Here is a 19,099-nt window from a genome sequence, read left to right as displayed (position 1 = left end):
TAGTTTTCCATCATTCTGCTATCACAGAAGCTGCTGCAATAAACATAGGTATGCATATGTCTGTTCATGTTTGTTCTTCATTTCTTTAGGGTCTATACCAGCAGTTCTCAACCTATGGGTCGCAACCCCTTTGGAAGTCGAACGAACCTTTCACAGGGGTCGCCTAATTCATAACAGTAGTGAAATTACAGTGATGAAGTAGCAACAAAGATAATTTTATGGTTGGGGGTCCCCACAACATGAGGAACTGTATTAAAGGGTCGTGGCATTAGGAAGGTTGAGAACCACTGGTTACAAGATCATAAGGTATTTGTATTTGCCTCTGTTTAAGGAAGCACCAAACTGATTTCCACAGTGGTTAGATAATTCTGCAATCTCACCAGCAATGTCTGAGCATTTTAATCTCTCCCTGTCCTCTCCAGCAATTATGACTTTCTGGATCTTTTGAATTTTACTAAGAATGTCAGAATGAGGTGATAGCTCATAGCTCATTTGTATTTCTCTTACTGCTAATGAATGTGAGCTGTACTTCCCATGAGTGTTGGCTGCCTGGATGTCATCTTAGTAAATTGTCTATTCATGTTGTGTGCCTATATTTTGAATGAGTTATTTGTAGTTTTCTAATTAAGATATCCATTTTTTAGAAATTAATCCTTTATCTGATAAGCCATTGCTAAATATTTTTCCCCAATCTATGGGTTCTCTTTTAAATCATTTGATGAAATCTTTTGATGTGCCTACGTGTTGTATTTTTAAAAACCCTAGTCTTCTATTTTGTCATGTACAGTGTGAATGTTTTTCATTATGTTTGGTAGTGTATTTATTCCTCATTTCAGGGCCCTTAAGTCTGCCCCTCTTTTAGTAAATGCTATCTTGACATTTCTGTCAAAATCAGTTTCAAAGCGAATGGAAATTCCGTGTCGAGTACAAAACAAACACACCCCAAAGGTCAGCTGAGGCAGGTGGGGGGCGTAGCCTTCCTGCCTGCCAGCAATAAATAAACTGCGTTAGGTCTTCATCTTTCCTTTCCGCAAAAAGCTAATGCTCTTTGCTGTTTCCTGACGAAATAATTTCCTCACTGAAACAAACCTCTGGACAAAACAAAACAAATAACTTTGAGGGAACCTCAAAATGTGTGGAGGAGAGATTTCAAGAACAGAGCAGCCCCCTAAAAGGCAATCTTTCCATCAGCTTCTATCTGGCGCCCAGTGAGGCTGGAGCTACTAAAGCCAGTGGCTGTGGGCTGAGCCCCACTCCCGGCCATGCAGGCCGTCAGAGCAGAGCTGCACGCTGCAGAGTTTGCAGCGGCTGAGTTTTCAGAAGTAGATCCCCTGGCATTTCTTTTGAGGCATCTCTGGATGCACTCAAACCTCTGACCTTTCATTGACCAGCCAAGGGCGTTAAGCATATGCGCCATTTAAGGACTCCGCTGCTTCTAATTTAGGAGGAAGATTCAGTACACAATGTGTGTATGTGACGCTCCTTCTGTCCCCACTTCCCTTCACACCATCTCTTTGAAAGAGGCACTCTGGGCTCCTCAGTTTACCCACGCTCACCCCACTGCAACCCCACTTCAGAGTCTGTCAGGACCCCACAGTGGTCCTCATATGGTTCCTGGGCGACCATCTCAGGGGTAAGCAGCATGCATGTGTTAGTCTTTATCTTACAAGACCGCTCTGAAACCATTGGCCAGTGCAGCTTCCTAATCTGTCGTCCCCTCCTCTCATCCCATTGTTCATTCTTACGGAGCCCCTCCTTGTGCCCTGGGCCCTGGCCTCCATCCCTTCTCCTGAGTTTGTCACCTCAACATTAGTGGCAGAGGCTTTTTGACTGATGACCTAATGCCACACACACAGCTGGAACCCCGTTTTGGCCAAAGAGCTGAAAAGCTTCCTTTTATTTTATTTTTCCAAAGGATGGGGGTGGGGGCTGGGACAGACTTGATGGACACACTGCCCTTTGTCTTTCCCACACCTCCATCCGCCTGCCTGAAAGTGGACATGAAGCCTGCGCTGCCACAACCTCATGGCCGTGCCAGGATAAGCAGGAAGAGAGGCAGCGACATGGTAAGGGTGACTCAAAAGTCACCCAGCTCACTGCTACCGAGCCCGTGCTGACTCACAGTGACCTGCAGGACAGGGTAGAACTGCCCCTGTGGGTTTCCGAGACTTTACGGGAGTCGAAAACCTTGTCTTTTCCCCAAAGAGCAGCTGATGGCTTTGAACCGCTGATCTTGTAGTTAGCCCAACACATAACACATTGCTCCACCAGGGCTTGTAGGTTAAGGATGAGAAAGCAGAACAGTTGAAAGAGCGTGGCATTATCCCCAAGCCACTGCAGCAACACAGAACCGGTTGTTTCCGTGTTCTTATTACATTAGCCCAATATGTTCCATATCACTCAGCCAGCTCTCCACTCTCCGTTCTTGGTACTACGGAGAAAGATCTTGATAAAATGCATATGACACTTGCCAAGTGGAAATCAATAAATGTAGTCTTGGTCGTCTGTTGTTTTATAATAGATTTTTCTTAATTTTTATTTCAATGATTTAAAAATAAGCATAGAGTATCCGGGAGCCCTTGTGGTGAAATGGTTGGTTATGTGTTGGGTTGCTAACCACAAGGTCGTCAGTTTGAAACCACCAGCCGCTCCTCGGGGAAAAAATGAGGCTTTCTACTCCCGTAAGGAGTGACAGTCTCCGACACCCACAGGGGCAGTTCTACCCTGTCCGGTAGGATGAAAGACTTATAAAAGACCTGCAGTGAGACCTGACCCTTAAATTCTGCCTCGTGTTCCTAAGACTCAACTTCCATTTGCCCCAGGGGTCCCTAGTATACTTGCGAGGCTACTAACCAAAGGGTTGGCAATCGAGTTCCATTGAAAGGCTCATTAGAAGAAAGGACCAGGGTTCTACTTCCAAAAGATCACAGCCATGGGGAGGAAGATCAATAAATAATATGTCCCAAGTGCAGGCATCGTTTGAAGCTCTCGATGGCTAACAGGAAGCGGTTGGAGACTGGAGGTATCACCTAGCCATTAGAGGTGCAGGTGTGAAGACCTCAGGAGAAGGTCAAAGTGATAAACCTGACTTGGTTAGCGCTGTGACACGCATTAGGCCTGATGTGGTTTTCAACATTTTCTATGTTTTGGGTTTTTGTTTGTTCATATTGGGGTTTATCTAAGATGTGTTATGTCACTGAGGGGTAGCCCTCTTGAATTTTTATTAAATGTTTGGTTCTGTTTTTTATTATATGAAGACCAGGATTGATGACCGTAAAGGGGCAGCAAGTAGAATAAAGGTTTCAGGGGGGCTACACTGGGAGGTGTGGATAAAAGGGAGCTGATGTCAGGAATTCAAGAAGGAAAAAAATGCTTTGAAACTGATTGCAGCAGCAATTGTACAACACTGCTTGATGTGATTGAACTATGGCATGATATGATAGCTGCATTAACTCCCAATAACATGGTTTTGAAAACAAAACAAAAACAAAAACAAAACAAAACACTTGTACTGTACATAGTCCTCTGCACATTAATGTATTTACTCAGACCCAAACACACACAAACCAATCGGTCTTATTTACAATTAATAAATATAGTTGTGAATTATGCATTGGGTTATTTTGCTTCCAGTTCCAAAAACAATACAATTAAGTACTCACAAAATGCATAATTTCATGAGGGCAGCAATAACAAGGTACGAGGATAAGAACAGCTTTGCTGAATTATCACCTCATTAAAGCTGCCATTGAGGAATTGTTTGGTAGAGGCTGGTATGAGGTCTAATGATCTGAACTAGAAACAAAAAGCTTTCACATGTTCTTCAGTTTCATTTCACAAAAAAGATATTTTCAGCATCAAGAAAACAATGTAATATCGTGTCAGACACAAAGCCAGATGGTTTTATTATTAAATCTCAAATTGAAACTTTCATTTGTACCAGTAAAATCATACCTATCCCATGTTGGTTCCAACCTATCCATTATATTCTTTCGTCATAACTTATTTAAAAGTTGATTCTGTTTTATAGTGCTACAAGACTGGTATCAGACTTCTTTACAGTGCTGTAAGACTGGATTTCTAGGTTTTACCTAATTTAATGACAGAATAATTAAAATTAATAATTTAAATAAACATTACCAGTCATACGGAACGGTTTGAAAAATCACCGCCATCAAGTTGCTCCTAGACATGGTAACCCCATATGCTACCAAACAGGACTGCTCCACCAGGATTGGAACCGCCAACCTTCAAGTTAGTAGTAAAATGCACACCCTGTGTGCTATGCAGAGATCATACAAAATGATGATCTAGGCTTTAAATTTCAGCTCGGGCCTTATCTGCTTCAACAGGCCCCTCCGAGTCCCCTTTCTGTGGCACCCAAAATGACTTGCATCCAGTTCATTAAACATGGAAGGCTGTTACAATCACATTCTCCCCTGCCCTTTATCCTACTTCTTCACTTTACCCAAAAGGACTGGTTTTTTAAATTCTGCTCGCGAGGCGGTTTTCCCTGACACCTGCCCACGTTGCCTGTACCCACCTCCAGTCAGTGTGATTGGGGCACCCTTCCCATGTGTTCGCACGGCACCCTACGAAGTCCTCCTTCAAAGCACGCCTCACACTGGGTGGTGATCCCTGAGCTACCTGACGTCTTCCCAGCACACACACGCGCACTAAATACTAGACGCTTTCTCCAATTTTACAGAGAAGACCTGGAAGCGTGGAACTTAACAACAGTCACAAGAGGTCCTAAGTGGTGGGAGGGAGTCAGGCGTCCTTTCTTCTGTCCAAATCCAAGTCTACGGTTGTTCCTCAAAAGCAGAGTGTTGCACTGGGAAATCTGGGAACTCACCTTCAGTCTTTCCTTGAGAAGTAGACTCCACTGTCGCTTCACTGTTTCATTTCTTTCCAGAATGGCCTCACGTTGACTTTGGACCACTGGCTAGATTGGGAGAGGAGACAGTGCGGCAGTGAGCCCAGATTGCCACTGGAAACCAAGGATGGAGCACCTCTGGCTTGCAGAAGTCTTCATTTGGCCCCCATTGTCAAATATGCATATATTTACATATATGTAATATTACATATTACCTATATTACATATATATATGCATATATTTAAAATATTACTAATAAAATGTATTATCTTAAAATGACGGGTCCATACTTACATTTCCCACTCTTCTTTCCCTGAAAGGAACAGAGAAACTGTAAGCAATCACTTAATTTGTAGTCTAAAACTCCAAACTCCCTGCCATCCAGTCAATGCTGACTCATAGGGACCCTTGTGGGTTTCCAAGATTCTAATTGTATACGAGAGTAGAAACCCAAAGCCTTACTCCTGTGGAGCTGGTGGTTTCGAACTGCTGACCCTGCGAATCACAGCCCCACACGTATCCACCAGGGAAAATTCTGTCATACGTATATGTCGTGGCAATCTTTTGACTTTCCCCCAGAGCAGCACAAATGAGCCTGCCTCAGTGCCTATGCAGTGGCTGGCTGGTTGTTTTCTGTCCCAAATGCTCTGGCTCCTAATCCACCCGTGTCCATTGGCCATAATTTTCTTCATGTCTCAGTGACACGCACAGGTCTTCTCTGCTGAAAAATTTTCTGGGACACCACCGCTGGCCCAGTCAAAACTCAGCCCTCTCTCCCAGGGTGCACGGGCCACTTTGTCCCTCTCACCTAACCTGTGCTCCTCTCAATCTGCAGCCTGGACAGGCCAAGCTGGAGATTCTACTCGGGCAGGAGGCGAGAACGTCTGTCAAGAAAAAAAGCGAAGCCGACATTGTGACGTAGCCCATGAGAGCAAGAAGCTGGGATGGGAAGAGCCTTTACCTACTCCTAACAGAGGAGACTGGCTCTGCTCAGTAAGTCCCTGGAGCGAGCAGTCAAACTTGTCTCAGTGGGTGTAGAAGGAAATGGTGTGGATGGTAAGGAAAAAGCTGAGAGGGCTCGAAAACGTCAAATCCCGTGGCCGTAAACTGTGCACCCAGTCAGTCGGATTTGTGCCTGCTGCTCGTCTGTTCAGCGTAGCAACCCTCTGGGGCAGAGAAGAACCGCCTTGTGGATTGCTTAGACTATAGCTTTTGGTAGGAGTGGAAAGCCCTGTATGTCTCCTGTGGAGCAATTGGTGCTTTCAAACTGCTCATCTTGTGGGTCGCAGCCTGATGCGTAACCGCTAGGAGACACCAAGAAAAAGAACACACTGCCATCAACTCAACGCTGACTCATAGTGAGCCCCCGTGGGCTTCCAAGACTGTCACTATGTAGCAAGCCCCATCTTTCTCCCCCGGACCTGCTGGTGGTTTCCAACTGTGGACTATGTGGATCACAGCCCAACTCATAACCACTATACCACCAGGGTTCCCCATTGGCCATAGATAACCATTCATCAATGCACATTTCAGCTTTCTAGAAGCAGCCTGTGTCCTCTGGCCCTGCTGGGTGGATTCACACCATCAACCTTTTACATCACAAGTCTCACGTGCAAACTGCTACCCAGGGACCTTAGTTATCTCCGGATGGTCTGTACATATTTTTTTTAAGTCACTGGCAGTTCAGATCCCTGAAATAATCCACCCAGACACCCTGATGTCCCCGGAACTCCCCCAGACTTCGAGGTCCTCTCAGTTACCTCCCTCACACCCACAATGCCCCCTGTATCCTGTGTCTTGGCTAGTTGACACCCAAATCCGTGGAAACCCCTAGGCGATACCTTAGGTATTCTGACAAGTGGAGTTTGTCAGTCTTGGTGACCACCAGGGCCAGGTCCTTGCAGAATCCCCGTTGGCCGGCCTTGATGCTCTCCTTCAGAAGGTCTTCATGGGCTCCCCCTCCGGAAACTCTCTCTATGTCGCTGATCACCCAGATCACGGAGCACTTGTCAATGGTCTGTAAACACGGGCACAGGATGTGAGAGAAGAGTCTCCGCTCCGCGGGACTTATCTTCTTTCTTGCTCGCTTTAATTTCCAGGGGGAAATATACACACACAAGGTTCCTCAACTCAGCCATTTCTACATGTATCATTTGGTGACCCGAGTCCATTCTTCATATTGGGCAGCCTCTGTCACTACACTCTTCCTCATTATCCCACCACCATTAACATAAAACATGCACGAGCCAATGCTTCCTCTCGCCTCGACCCGCCCACCTTTGGTAACAATGAGTAACTATGCTTTGTATGCATGTTTTTATTTCCTATTAGTGAGGTCACAGAGCCATGGTGACGTAGTAGGTTATTCTCATCCTACTAACTACAAGGTCAGCAGTTTGAACCTGCCAGCCACTCTGTCGGGGGAAAGTGAGGCTCTCTGCTCCAGTTTAGTTTAGTCTCAGAACCCCTAGCAAGTGGGCTACTCTGTCATATAGTCTCTAGGAGTCCAAATCGGCTTGATGGTAGAGGGTTGGGTGTTGGCAGTGGCATGGTACAGTGGAGGTCCTTTTGCAGTGGACTTGTTTTGCTCAGTATGTTTGTGAGTTTTTCCGTGTTGTGGAATAGACCATATTCTGTTCTTCCACTCATCAATTGATGGTTAGGTTGTTTCCACCTTTTGACTCTTGTGAAAAGTGCCGAGTGAATGCTGTTGTACAAGAGATAATCTACGATGTCTTCTGGGCCAGCCCTGGCCTCTCCCTCCAGTTTCACTACTGACCACCGCTCCACCGCAAACTCTACGCTCTAGCCAAACTGAGCGACTTCCAGTTCCTGAGATGCACCACGCTCTTTCATCCCTCAGAGCCTCTGTACTTGCCTCAGCCTCTGCTGAACCTGTACTTGCCTGTAAGAACCATGTAAGAACAGTCCAAGAATGGGCTGCCCATTCCCCTCTGACCGTAAACTCACTGCCATGGAAGTGGATTCCAATCCAGAGACCCTACCGGGCAGGGTAGAACTGCCTCTGTGAGTTTCTCAGACTGTAACTCTTTACGGGAGTAGAAAGTCTTGTCTTTCTCCCACAGAGCGGCTGGTGTTATAGCTGACCTTGTGATTAAGTATACTCTCTCTACGTCTCAGACAAAGTTACTACCCAGGGCCATCCTCTGCCTCGTCAGATTGGGAGGGACTTGATAGGAAATCAGTATCTTGGAATCGATATCACCTAAAGCACTGGGCTTGACACATACTAGAAGCTAAGTTGATATTCACGGTGTCAATGATTGTTAGAAGTCTATCAATTATTGAACTCAGACTGCTAATCCCAGACCCACCACTAACTTGCTTCACCTCAGATTTCCTCTAGGTAAGAGTACCGTTTTTTCCAGACTGTTTTGGTCATGTACAATCGCCAAAGCAGTCATCTCATGGTACTAGCTGGTTGACCTTCCCTGAATGTTTAACACACTGCCATCACCTGCAGCCAGACCCCATAAGCCACAGGACTCAAGCTGCCAGGCTCAATGAGCATTCAACTGCACCTTATGAACAGCAAAGCTAGTGTTTTACAAACGTGCAGCTGTTACAGACAGACTTCCCTCTGACTGTCTGGCTTCACTTGTCTCATCTCTCCACGTAAACGAGCAGGACATTCAATTCAGGGATGGTGTTCACGTGCGAGGTTTCAGAACACTGCTTTGCATATGGAGGTGTGATATGCTGGTGACTCGATCGTCAAAATCGTTATTATCTCAACAAGGGGTGATTTTGTACTCCCCAGAACATTTGGCAATATCTGGAGGCGTTTCAGTGGTAACAACTTGGCAATTGCTAGTGCATAGAGTGGATGCTGAGCACCCCACAATGCACAGGACACAATTAAGAATCAGAAAGCGGGTTTCCTCACTTCCCAGCTGGGCCTCTGTCCGCCACCTCCCATGGAGGTCCCCTCATCACCTTCAAAGTGAAGGTAGCGGCACAGATAAGACCAAAAGTCTAGAAAAAGAGAACAAACTGAAAACTAGACCAGCGTGGTAGTTACATCATTTGTTGTCAATCTGAGACTGAAGAGTGAAGGGGTGGAGTTTAGCCTGTCAATCAGGTCGCCACTTGATGACCTCATTTGGAGGCGCTAACGAGATAAATAGCTCACTAGAGGTGGGACACACACACACACACACACTCCCTTGGAGACTCTCTACTAACAAGGCTCACTCCCTGTGAGACATTCCTGCGGACAAGACACACTGATGCAGCCAAAGCCCTGGAAGCTGAAGGAGCCACGTGAAGACCCATGCCAATGCTGAGATGCTTCTACCGCCACTAGATCCACAAGACTTTCCACCCACTAGCCTGTGATCTTCCTACATTCGGCATTATTGCATGGCTGAGGAATTTATGGACTAATATTGGACTTATGGACTTGATCTGAACTGGGCTGGAATGTTTTCTTAATGCAAAATTACTCCGTATATAAAGCTCTTTCCTACACACATGAGTGTCTATGAATTTGTTTCTCTATTCTACCCAGACTAACACAACCAGTGTTTCCCAAAGTGGCCAATACCTCCAAATTAGCAGCACCGGAACAATTCAGGTGGTGGCAGTGGGGCAGGGGACAGTGCTGCAAAAGTAGATGCGCATACTTTATCCTAGATTATGAGCTAAAGTACACATATTTTAATTGTCCACAGGGTGCTGAGTTATTTTTTCCTAAAAAGGGGACTATTGACCAAATAAGTTTGGGACCCTATGAACTACACCGATGAGTAGGTGGGAGAACACCCTACTACCTTCATCCTTACCCGGAAGGAGAATGGGCCTTGGGGAGATTCAGGGAACTGCTTAAAGTCACACTACCTCTAAGGGGCAGAGCAGGGACATCTGACTTGGTAGCAGTTGAAGCACAGGGAGAGGGGCCAGAGCATGTCTGATTGTGCTGTTCTTCCTGGAAAGAGGAGTCTTTAGCAAGTTCTTGTGGAGGCGATCGCAGACCGCAAGAATGCAGAGCACACTGGGAACCATCCTTTGCTTCAGCCCGTCCTCAGAGCGCTCAATCCAAGCCAGATCTGCTGGCTCCTGTTTCGAGTGGCCTTTGATAAGCTGCCCAGTGTATCTAAACTGACTGCAATCACGGCTCCATCCAGTGAGAGTCCGGCTGTGTCCCTAGCTTGCCTCTCCCTCGGCCTCTTCTGGAACCAGCCAAACTTGGCGATTCCACTCTCAAAGGCACAGAACCTGCAGAAACGAGGGCAGGCCTGTCTGGGTCTAAGCAGGATGATCAGGGAGAAGCTTCATTATAAACAAAGTGGATGAAGGGGGCATCCTAGTGGACAGTGGTAGAGGCCCAGCTGAGAAGTGAGGAAACACTGATCCTTCATTCAAATTCTGCCACTCACTCCCTCTCTGAGCCTCTGTGTCCTCACTGTAGAGCAGCAGTTCTCAACCTGTGGGGCACGACCCCTTTGGGGGTCGAACGACCCTTCACAGGGGTCACCTGAGACCATCAGAAAACACATCTTTCTGATGGTCTTAGGAATCGAGCCACCACTCCTCTATCCGTCTCCAGGCGGGTCCGCCCACATGCAGGTGTGCTGATCTGGTGAGAAAAGCTATCTCAGAAGCTATCTCAACCTTCGCCTTGATGTTGGCTTTTTACACATACTGTCGCAAAATGTAGCAATGTAGTTTGCTGCTGTTATAGTAAGACTATTATTACGCATGCTACACCATGCTTCAAGACAAAATTTCATTTATTTGTAATTAGAAAGAAATAAGTATTTCACAATGTATAATTACATATTGTTTTTGTGATTAATCACTATGCTTTAATTGTGCTCAATTTTTAACAGTGAAAATACATCCTGCATATCAGATATTTACGATTCATAACAGTAGCAAAATGACGGTTATGAAGTAGCAACGAAAATAATTATATGGTTGGGGTCACCACCACCTGAGGACCTGTGTGAAAGGGTCGCGGCATTAGAAGGTTGAGCAGCCCTGCTGTAGAGGAAGGACATACACGAGCTTATCCAGTTCAGTTGTTCATTTTGGAGAACCTGCAGCATTGAGAGTTTACGTACAGCAGAGAACGAGTCATTCTGCACTGAACTCTGGGGCAGCTGCTATACCATTCATGAGCCCTGGCATAATGGTTATGCATGGGACTGCTAACCACCAGGTCAGGAGTTTGAAGCCACTAAGCGCTCCTTGGGAGAAAGACGAGGCTTTCGACTCCCATAAAGGTTTAACAGCCTCATAAAACCCACAGGGGCAGTTCTACCCTCTCCTCAAGGATTATTGTGATTTGGAATCACCTCATGGCAGTGAATTGTTTGGTCCTGATGGAGACTCACTAGTGGTGACTTCCTCTCAGTCCTGGGCTCCTACTCCCCCCTTGACTATGATATCCTCTCTTTCTCTGGCCACGTGCCCCAGCCCCACCCTCCCTCAGGCTTCTCCTGGAAGACAAAGTCTGGCACGTTCCCCACCGTTACAGGCTGGTTTTCTGCGCCTCTTCCCTCTGCACAACCCATGTCCCTCCTCCTGCAGCCACTCTGGTGGACTCAGCCTTCCCCCCACCTGCCACCTTTCTCACAGCAGCGGCCCACCTTTGCTTACACTTTCCTGCTGCCTGGAATTATGGTGGGTTCCATTCCCAACCCCATTCTTTGCCTTGTGGAGACTGAGCTTAAATATCCTTCTTAAGCCCCACCTGCCCCCAAGAAGAATCAATCCCTCCCCACGCACATTTTTATCACATTGAAATGTAGTGTGTTCATGTGCGCTGGACTCTTTTTGAACCATGAGACTTACGGGCAAGGACACTGTCTTGGTTCACCCAGAACCTGGTACAAAGTTGCGCCGATGCTCAATGGCTCTTTGTTGTGAGGGACTGAGATCTCCTGGGAGGCAATTTCTACTTTTGAATGTGCAGAACGCTTTGCACCACTCTCATACCATTTTCTGACATGAATTTAATCATTGACATTATATCTCTCCCCTATTAGATTCCAAAGGAGCCCTGGTGGTGTAGTGATTGTGAGTCGGGCTGCTGATGGCAAGTTTGGCCGCTCTAAACCACCAGCCCCTCTTTAGGAGATACACGGGTTGTCTGTCCCCATAGGAGTTCCAGTCTTGGAAAGTCACAGGGTCAGATCCATCCCGTCCTACAAAGTTATTAGGAGTCAGCATCGATTCGATGGCAGTTAGATTGTTTTGTTTCGCTTATTAGACTTCTAGCCCCTTTGGGGGAAGCTCTATTTGTCATTCAACATTGTTTCTATTATAATTACAAATCAATACATGCTTGTGCACAAAAACCACAGAAGTGTCTGTGGTAAAAAGTAGTAAGGAACCCAGACATTGCTGTTAGCAGTGGATGCAAGTCCTTCTCGGAGGCAAGATATTGTCTTTGTTATGCATTTACAAGCATTCTATGTATATGCTTCTTAACACAAGAGGTCAGGCCCTGTAACCTTTCATTTATTTTTCATTTATTGCTGTTTTACCATGTAGAGTTTGATAGGCATTAAGAGTCTAGGCTTTCAAGACAACTTGTCAGAGTTCATATCCCAGATTCACAACTCACTAAGTGTAATAAAGACAATTTACTTTACTTAGAACAGGACCTAATACCTGCTCAGTAAACCCCAGCTCTAATGGTTAGCTATCATCTTTGCATCCCCTTGTTTAGTATAGTATCTTAGGCATGATATGTATTTGATGAATGAAAAAGTAATGAACAAAAAAGATAAAGTCTTTAAAATACTTCCATATCTAGTTATTATTAGGTACAGATCCAACTACCTCAATGTTGAACTATCTGGTGGCAGACACATTACAGGGGTGCCTGGTCAGTTGATACCCCTTGACAACTGAACCTCTACCTGAGACTTGGGTTAAGCTGGTGGTCCTACATCTAAATCCCCACCTTCAGCCACAGCTGACTGCTCCGGGGATGGAGACCTAATCCTGAGAGGGTGACTATGTTAGCTGGGCGGCAGTCAATCTGGTTTTCCTTCTTAGGAATGTAAACTCAAAGGCAGAGAGACTAGAGACAGTACAGTGTAAGCCTGCGAACTGCAAGCTCACTTAGAGACAGGGTTATTTTCTACAGCGTGGGTCCTAACAGCCACGCGAGGGAAAAGTGAGACCCTGCAAAATGAGGGTCAAAGACAACCAGAGTGGCACAGATCACATAGGGTCATAAAGACCATACATCAAAAATGAGAAGGAAGAGCTGCTTCTACCCTGGGTGGGGGCCCTGAGGATCGGCTGGGTCTCATGAGACTCTGGGGTATCGTTTGGTAAACCAGTTTTCATTAAGCGGAAACCAAGCAGCGAGAATGAGAGAACGGCTGCTTTCATGGTAATCTTACGGTCAAACATGGGAGCAGCCTCCTGGTTCCTAGCGTGCTTGGCAGCCAGCTTCTCTGCTCTGTGCCTCACTCCTGGCCTCCCAGGGCTCCTGTGCCCTGGCTAACCCTGCTGACTCTTACACGCTCTTGCTGACCCTTCCTGTGCTCTTGTTCTTAGCTGCCAAGACTACCCATGATTGCACAGGCCCTAGTTGCTCTGGCCACCCATATCCAGCCAGGGCCTGGAGGCTTAGCACAGAGACAGTAGAATTTAATTCCTACGAAGTCAGACAGTCTCTCCACCCCAAAGCCAAGAATCCCTGATTGCTTTAGACAGGGGGAGGGTTGAGGTAGGAGGGAAGGAAGCCCTGGGGGAGAATCACCTTTTTCCACATCTCATCCCTCTTGCTGTTGAAGTCACCAGTGCCTGGAATGTCCACCAGCACGACCCCTGCTGGAATCAGCTCGGATTTGGGAAGAGTCACTTCCACAAGCTTGATCAAGGGCCAAATGGGTGTCCCTGCTGAATCGGCATGGCAATCTCTCCTCTGAGCTCGGATGTAGGGGTCCAGCTTGATAGACAGCTCTTCCGCCTGAGGAAAAAGAACAGAGCCAGCCATGGCCGTCATTCTCACGGATCCTGGGCCCTGCCACTGGCTGGCGAGACGCCAGCTTGTCCAAGGCACGCACAGTTTTGGTCAACAGACATGGGGAGGCTGAAATCCGATCTTTAGGGGCCTAGACTGAGAGCTAGAAAAGTGCTGGGGGAGAGGAAGTTCAAAAGAAACCAAAGTCGATTGACTGGAACTTCACAAAGTTATATGAGGGGGTTTCCAAAAAGCTTGTAGAAAAATCTCATTTTCTTTCCATTCTATTATTTTTCCACAAAAATTTTAAAGCACCCCTGCCTACGGGATCTTCTGTTTCAAATGTCTATGTCAGCTCTAAAATTAATGTAATCAATCTTCATCTTTCTAAATTGCACATAGTTCTTCTCCCATGTTTTATGCGAACATTTTAATGACCAGAAAGACAGTAATGACCAGACTATAGAAACTCCTATTGCCCAAATTGAAAATGGAAATGAAAAAGGATTTAAGTACAAAAACACGTCTTGACATGAAGGCATTTCCAGGAGATAGCCACAGTGGTAAGCAATACAACAGGAGCCCTGGTGGTGTCATGGTTTCAAGTTAGCCCGTGATCCAGAAGGTTGGCAGTTCAAAACCACCAGCAGCTCCTTGAGAGAAAGATGGGGCTTTGTGCTCCCATAAAGAGTGAGAGTCTAGGAAACTCGCAGAAGCAGTTCTACCTTGTCCTGCAGGGCCACTTTGAGTCACAGGATCAACTCGATGTAGTGAGGTTGGTTTTTCTTTTTCTTAAGTGGGACAACAGGGATAGTTCTCAGTGCCATTGCTCCTGACTAAACATCCCTGAGTCAATGACAGGCCTGTGCCGTGATTGGGGGAGTTAATCTCAACTGAGGTGGCTCAGTAGACAGAAGATTTGAACTGTAGGGTGATCGATGTCAGCAAGTACCTACAGAGTGGGCTTGAAAGACAGATCAGAGAGTAATTTGGAGAGGCATTACAGTTTGGGTGGGAGTAACACATTTCGTCCATTCTAATCAAGTAACAGGCGATTGTCAACGAGGGGATGATCAAATTCCTTTATTATATTTCAATTAAAAATAATAAAGTGGGTATGATATGGGCCATGTGAAGGGAAAAGCATGGGCATGAAAACTCCTCTCTCTCAGAAAGAGGAGGCACCCAATAAAGTGGGCTCAGCGGATATGTTCCCAGGCCTCGTCTGGAACATCTGACCCAAACCCTGAACTTGTGAATTCTGTTCTTCCTGTTTGAATAGGTAAATTTTCTAGCTCTGGGAAGGGCTATTTCTAACTAAAGAGATGGTACAGAAATAAATATTATAATAATACCATTGTATATCTTTTTGTATTTTCAGTTCAGTAATTATCATGTTTATTTGGATGTATTTGGTCTATATTTTGGAATATAATCACTTTAATAGTAATGTCTATTTAAATAGAAGATTTTGTTATTTCATTTGTTTGACTTACTGTATATGCAAGAAATAGTTATGTGCTTTGAAAGATTTCCTTCATTTGGTTCCTAAGAGCACTCGTGCATTTTAAATATATTGAGAAGACCAGATATATTAAATTTAATCTATAATATAAAAAGTGCAAGAAATTGTGATTAAGTACAGTGAACCCTCACCACTTCGCGCTTCGACTTCCGCGGCTTCACTCTATCGCAGTTTTTGCGTAACAGCGCATGCTCTGTCATTACTGCCACTGATTGGCTCATACTGTACACGCTTCTGTCTGCATCGCTACGTATCAGAGCTACATATCAGATGCATTTTTGCTTTTGTACAGTGTACTGTAATTGTTTGCAATTTTTAAGAAATTTTATCTAAGCCCTATGATGGCTCCTAAACGAGCTGCTTCTTCTAAGCCTTCTGACAATAAAAATAAGCGCCAGAGGAAGATGCTCACCATCCAGGAAAAGGTAAAACTTTTGGATATAAGGAATCCTACTTCGCGGAATTTCATTTATCACGGTAGGGTCTAGAACCGATTAACCGCGATAAACGAGGGTTCACTGTATGTAAATAATATTAAATACTAAAGGAGAATTTGTAATGCTAAGCTCAGGAGATAATTTAACATGAAATTTTAGAATGAGCAGAAATCATTTTTCTTCTTTTCTGTAAAAACTGCCAGATTTATACATAGAAAGCAATAAAGGTAAATTTTAAGTTATTAGGAACATTTAAACTTTTAAAGATGCAACTTTAATAAATTGAATGTTAGGGATACAAGTAGTTTGTTTTACTTGGAAAAAAACTGAATTTTAATTTCAGTTGTAAGTGTAAGGAAAGGATTGCTCCCCTAGTGCCTATCCAGTATCCCTTCTGCTCTTCTTCCACGCCACCAGAGTCTTGATTTTGTGCGCTTGCTTTGGGAGGCTGTGGATTCTTGATAAGGAGCCATGGTGGCAAACGGGGTCACCCCTAGGGCTGCTAACCGCTCGGTCCACAGTTGGAACCCACCAACGGCTCTGCAGGAGAAGATGGCTTTCTACTCCCACAAGGAGTGGCAGTCTCAGAAACCCACCGGGGCAATTCTCCTCTGTCCCATAGTGTCAGAAACACCTCCCTGACAGTGAGGTTTTTGCTATTGGTCTAAGCCAGCGTTTCCCAGAGGGGGTGCTTCCACCCCTGCAGGGAGCACTGGGATGCAGCAGAAGCAGATAACTGCACTTTATCCTGGGTGGTGGGCTATAGCACAAACGCTTTGAATTGTCAGGGGGAGTGCTAAGTAACTTTTTTTTTTTTCTGAAAAGGAGGAGGTAGATCAAATAAGTTTGCGGTTCTATCATCTAAGCAGATCACAACAAACTTGTCTCTTGATTTTCTGGACTCGAGCTCGGAGTGGCCATGTGACTGTTCTAACAATCAGGTCTACACTGTAGTTTGCTGGGGGTATTTTTCAGGAAAGCTTTTCTTCTCAATGCAAGAGGAGGTCAGATTGGTACCACTTCGTATCCCTGCCGTCCTCCTATAGCGCTAGCCCTTGGGTAGCCATCTATGACTGAGGGGTGAGCAGTACAATGGAAGGCCAGAGAACCAGAGACGTCGGTCTGTGCATTGTGGAGCCACTGAATCCACCCAGGTACCCAAGGATGTCCAGACTTGATACAGGAGGAAAATGCAAACCCTTAATGGCCTAAGCCATTTAAAGTTGGTTATTTTTTAATCCTTTGCAGCCAACAGCATTCCTAATTAATCCTCAAATAACTGTAAATCTCCCCACCCCAAATTCCTTTCCAGAGGAAAAAAATTTCCATTCGAAAGCCATGAATAACAAAAGATCAATTGGGTGCTGTGACTTTCAATGCTGACATCAACTTATTTCCAGTAAAAACACCATATTGCACCTGGAGCACATCCCCTCCATGGATTCATGGTTCTACTGAGACACATGATACAATAACCTGGAGCGTACCTCCTCTGCCTTGAGGGTGATGATTCTGGAGGTGGGGATCTTTGCTTTGAGTTTGGCCTTGAGTAATTCCTCATAGGTCTTGTTCTCGGCTCCCCGGCCGTAGAGCATCTGCAGCTTCCAGATGGCTTCGTCTACGGCATCATCCCTAAGCCATTCCTCCGCTTCTCTGCCCAACTCCTCCGTCCCATGCAGGAGTTTAGTCAAGTTCTTCAGTTCCTCCTTCCACTCCTACCAAGGCAGAGCAGAGCCAAGTCCATCAAGAACACACACAGAGAAGGCAATGACAAAGGAAGGCAGCCATGGCTTCAAGAGGACCATTTCTATTTTTCCAGTCCCCTGACCCAGCAAGTACCCCTGTGGTCCTCTTATCTCTGCATCCTTTGAGTGGCTCACAGTTCCAGCAGTCTGTGGAGGGAAGCTTGCCTGCTGCCTAGTCTGAGACTGTGCAACTCCCAGGAGATCCCCAGGAGAGCCGGTTTTCCAGATCCCTTGTTGTGCAATGAGGAAACATGGACCAAAGAGCAAACTAGTGAGCCCAAATCCCCATAACCAGCTGTGACAGGAGCTGGGCCAGACTCCCCTCTCATGTCCATTGATCTTTCTCATTCTGTGCTTCATTCTTTCTATTCAATAAAGACATTTGAAAAGATTATGATGCTAATGCCCGAGAGAGTAAGGACAGAGGGTAGAAAAGGAGGCAGGAAATAGTTACCTGATCAGAGAGAAGGTGCACTTTGGCCTCATACTGGTCACAGCAGCCTGAGCTCACTTGCACGATACAAGAGGTGCATATCCTGTCTCCTGACACTGGTAGAAACATGGCTTGCTGGATGACGGCATTGATTAGGGAACTCTTTCCAGCCCCAGTGCTTCCAAATAACCCAATGTAGATTGGATCCAATGATGGCTTTTCAATCAAGGCAAGAAGTCTGTTTCTGGATCAATTTTAAAATTACATATGAACGTTATCATCACTGAAATGAGCACCAGAATAGAATATATACGAACCGAATTTTAATCCAGGGCAAGTCACTACACCTTCCTGAGCTTCTGCTCTCCACTTGGACAAAGCGGGCATATGAATCCCTGCTACAGCACAAAGTTGGGGGAGCCCTGGTGGCGTAATTGGTTTCTTAAGGTCAGCAGTTCAAAACCCCCAGCTACTTCGAGGGTGAAAGATAAGGTTTTCTATTCCCATAAAAAGTTACAGCCTCTGGAAGAAGCACACCAGCCTGTGTGACCACAAGGTGTCGAAGGGATCAGGTATCAGGCATCAAAGAACAAAAATCATATCATTGTAAACGAGGGTGAGTGCAGAGGGGAGACTCCCTTACTGAAGGGTTGTGGGGAAGAGATGAGCCAGTCAGGGTGCAGGGTAGCAACGATAGAACATATAACTTTCCTCTAGTTCTTAAATGCTTCTTCCCACCATTATCATGATCCCAATTCTACCTTACAAATCTGGCTAGACCAGAGGGTGTACACTGGTACAGATAGCAACTGGAAACACAGGGAATCCAGGGCGGATGACCCCTTCAGGACCAGTGGTCAGAGTGGTAATGCCTGGAGGGTGGAGGGTATGTGGGGTGGAAAGGGGGAACCGATTACAAGAATCTACGTATAACCTCCTTCCTCTGTGATGGAGAACAGAGAAGTGGGCAAGGGGAGACATCGGACAGTGTAAGATATGACAAAATAATAATAATTTATGTATTATGAAGGGTTCGTGGGGGGAAGGGGGTAAAAAGAGGAGCTGATATTAAGGGCTCAAGTAGAAGGCAAATGTTTTGAGAATGATGATGGCAACAAATGTACAAATGTGC

General features: G+C 45.7%; 1 protein-coding gene across 1 annotated transcript in view; it reads right to left on the bottom strand.

Moving 5' to 3' along the window:
* NUGGC (nuclear GTPase, germinal center associated) overlaps nucleotides 1–19,099 on the bottom strand; it is a 78,085-nt gene that overhangs the window by 32,613 nt on the left and 26,373 nt on the right. Inside the window, exons 5-10 of the mRNA XM_045286836.1 lie at nucleotides 17,989–18,211; nucleotides 17,277–17,504; nucleotides 13,624–13,833; nucleotides 6,719–6,894; nucleotides 5,172–5,190; nucleotides 4,856–4,945 (exon numbers count right to left, since the gene is read on the bottom strand). Coding sequence (XP_045142771.1) covers nucleotides 4,856–4,945; nucleotides 5,172–5,190; nucleotides 6,719–6,894; nucleotides 13,624–13,833; nucleotides 17,277–17,504; nucleotides 17,989–18,211 — 946 coding nt within the window. The remainder of the gene's footprint in view (nucleotides 1–4,855; nucleotides 4,946–5,171; nucleotides 5,191–6,718; nucleotides 6,895–13,623; nucleotides 13,834–17,276; nucleotides 17,505–17,988; nucleotides 18,212–19,099) is intronic.

This window comes from Echinops telfairi, unplaced genomic scaffold (genome assembly GCF_000313985.2).
Source record: "Echinops telfairi isolate 266 unplaced genomic scaffold, ASM31398v2 ScPeMD7_9;HRSCAF=40, whole genome shotgun sequence".
Taxonomy (NCBI): Eukaryota; Metazoa; Chordata; class Mammalia; order Afrosoricida; family Tenrecidae; genus Echinops; species Echinops telfairi.
This window is presented reverse-complemented; position numbering and strand designations above follow the sequence as displayed.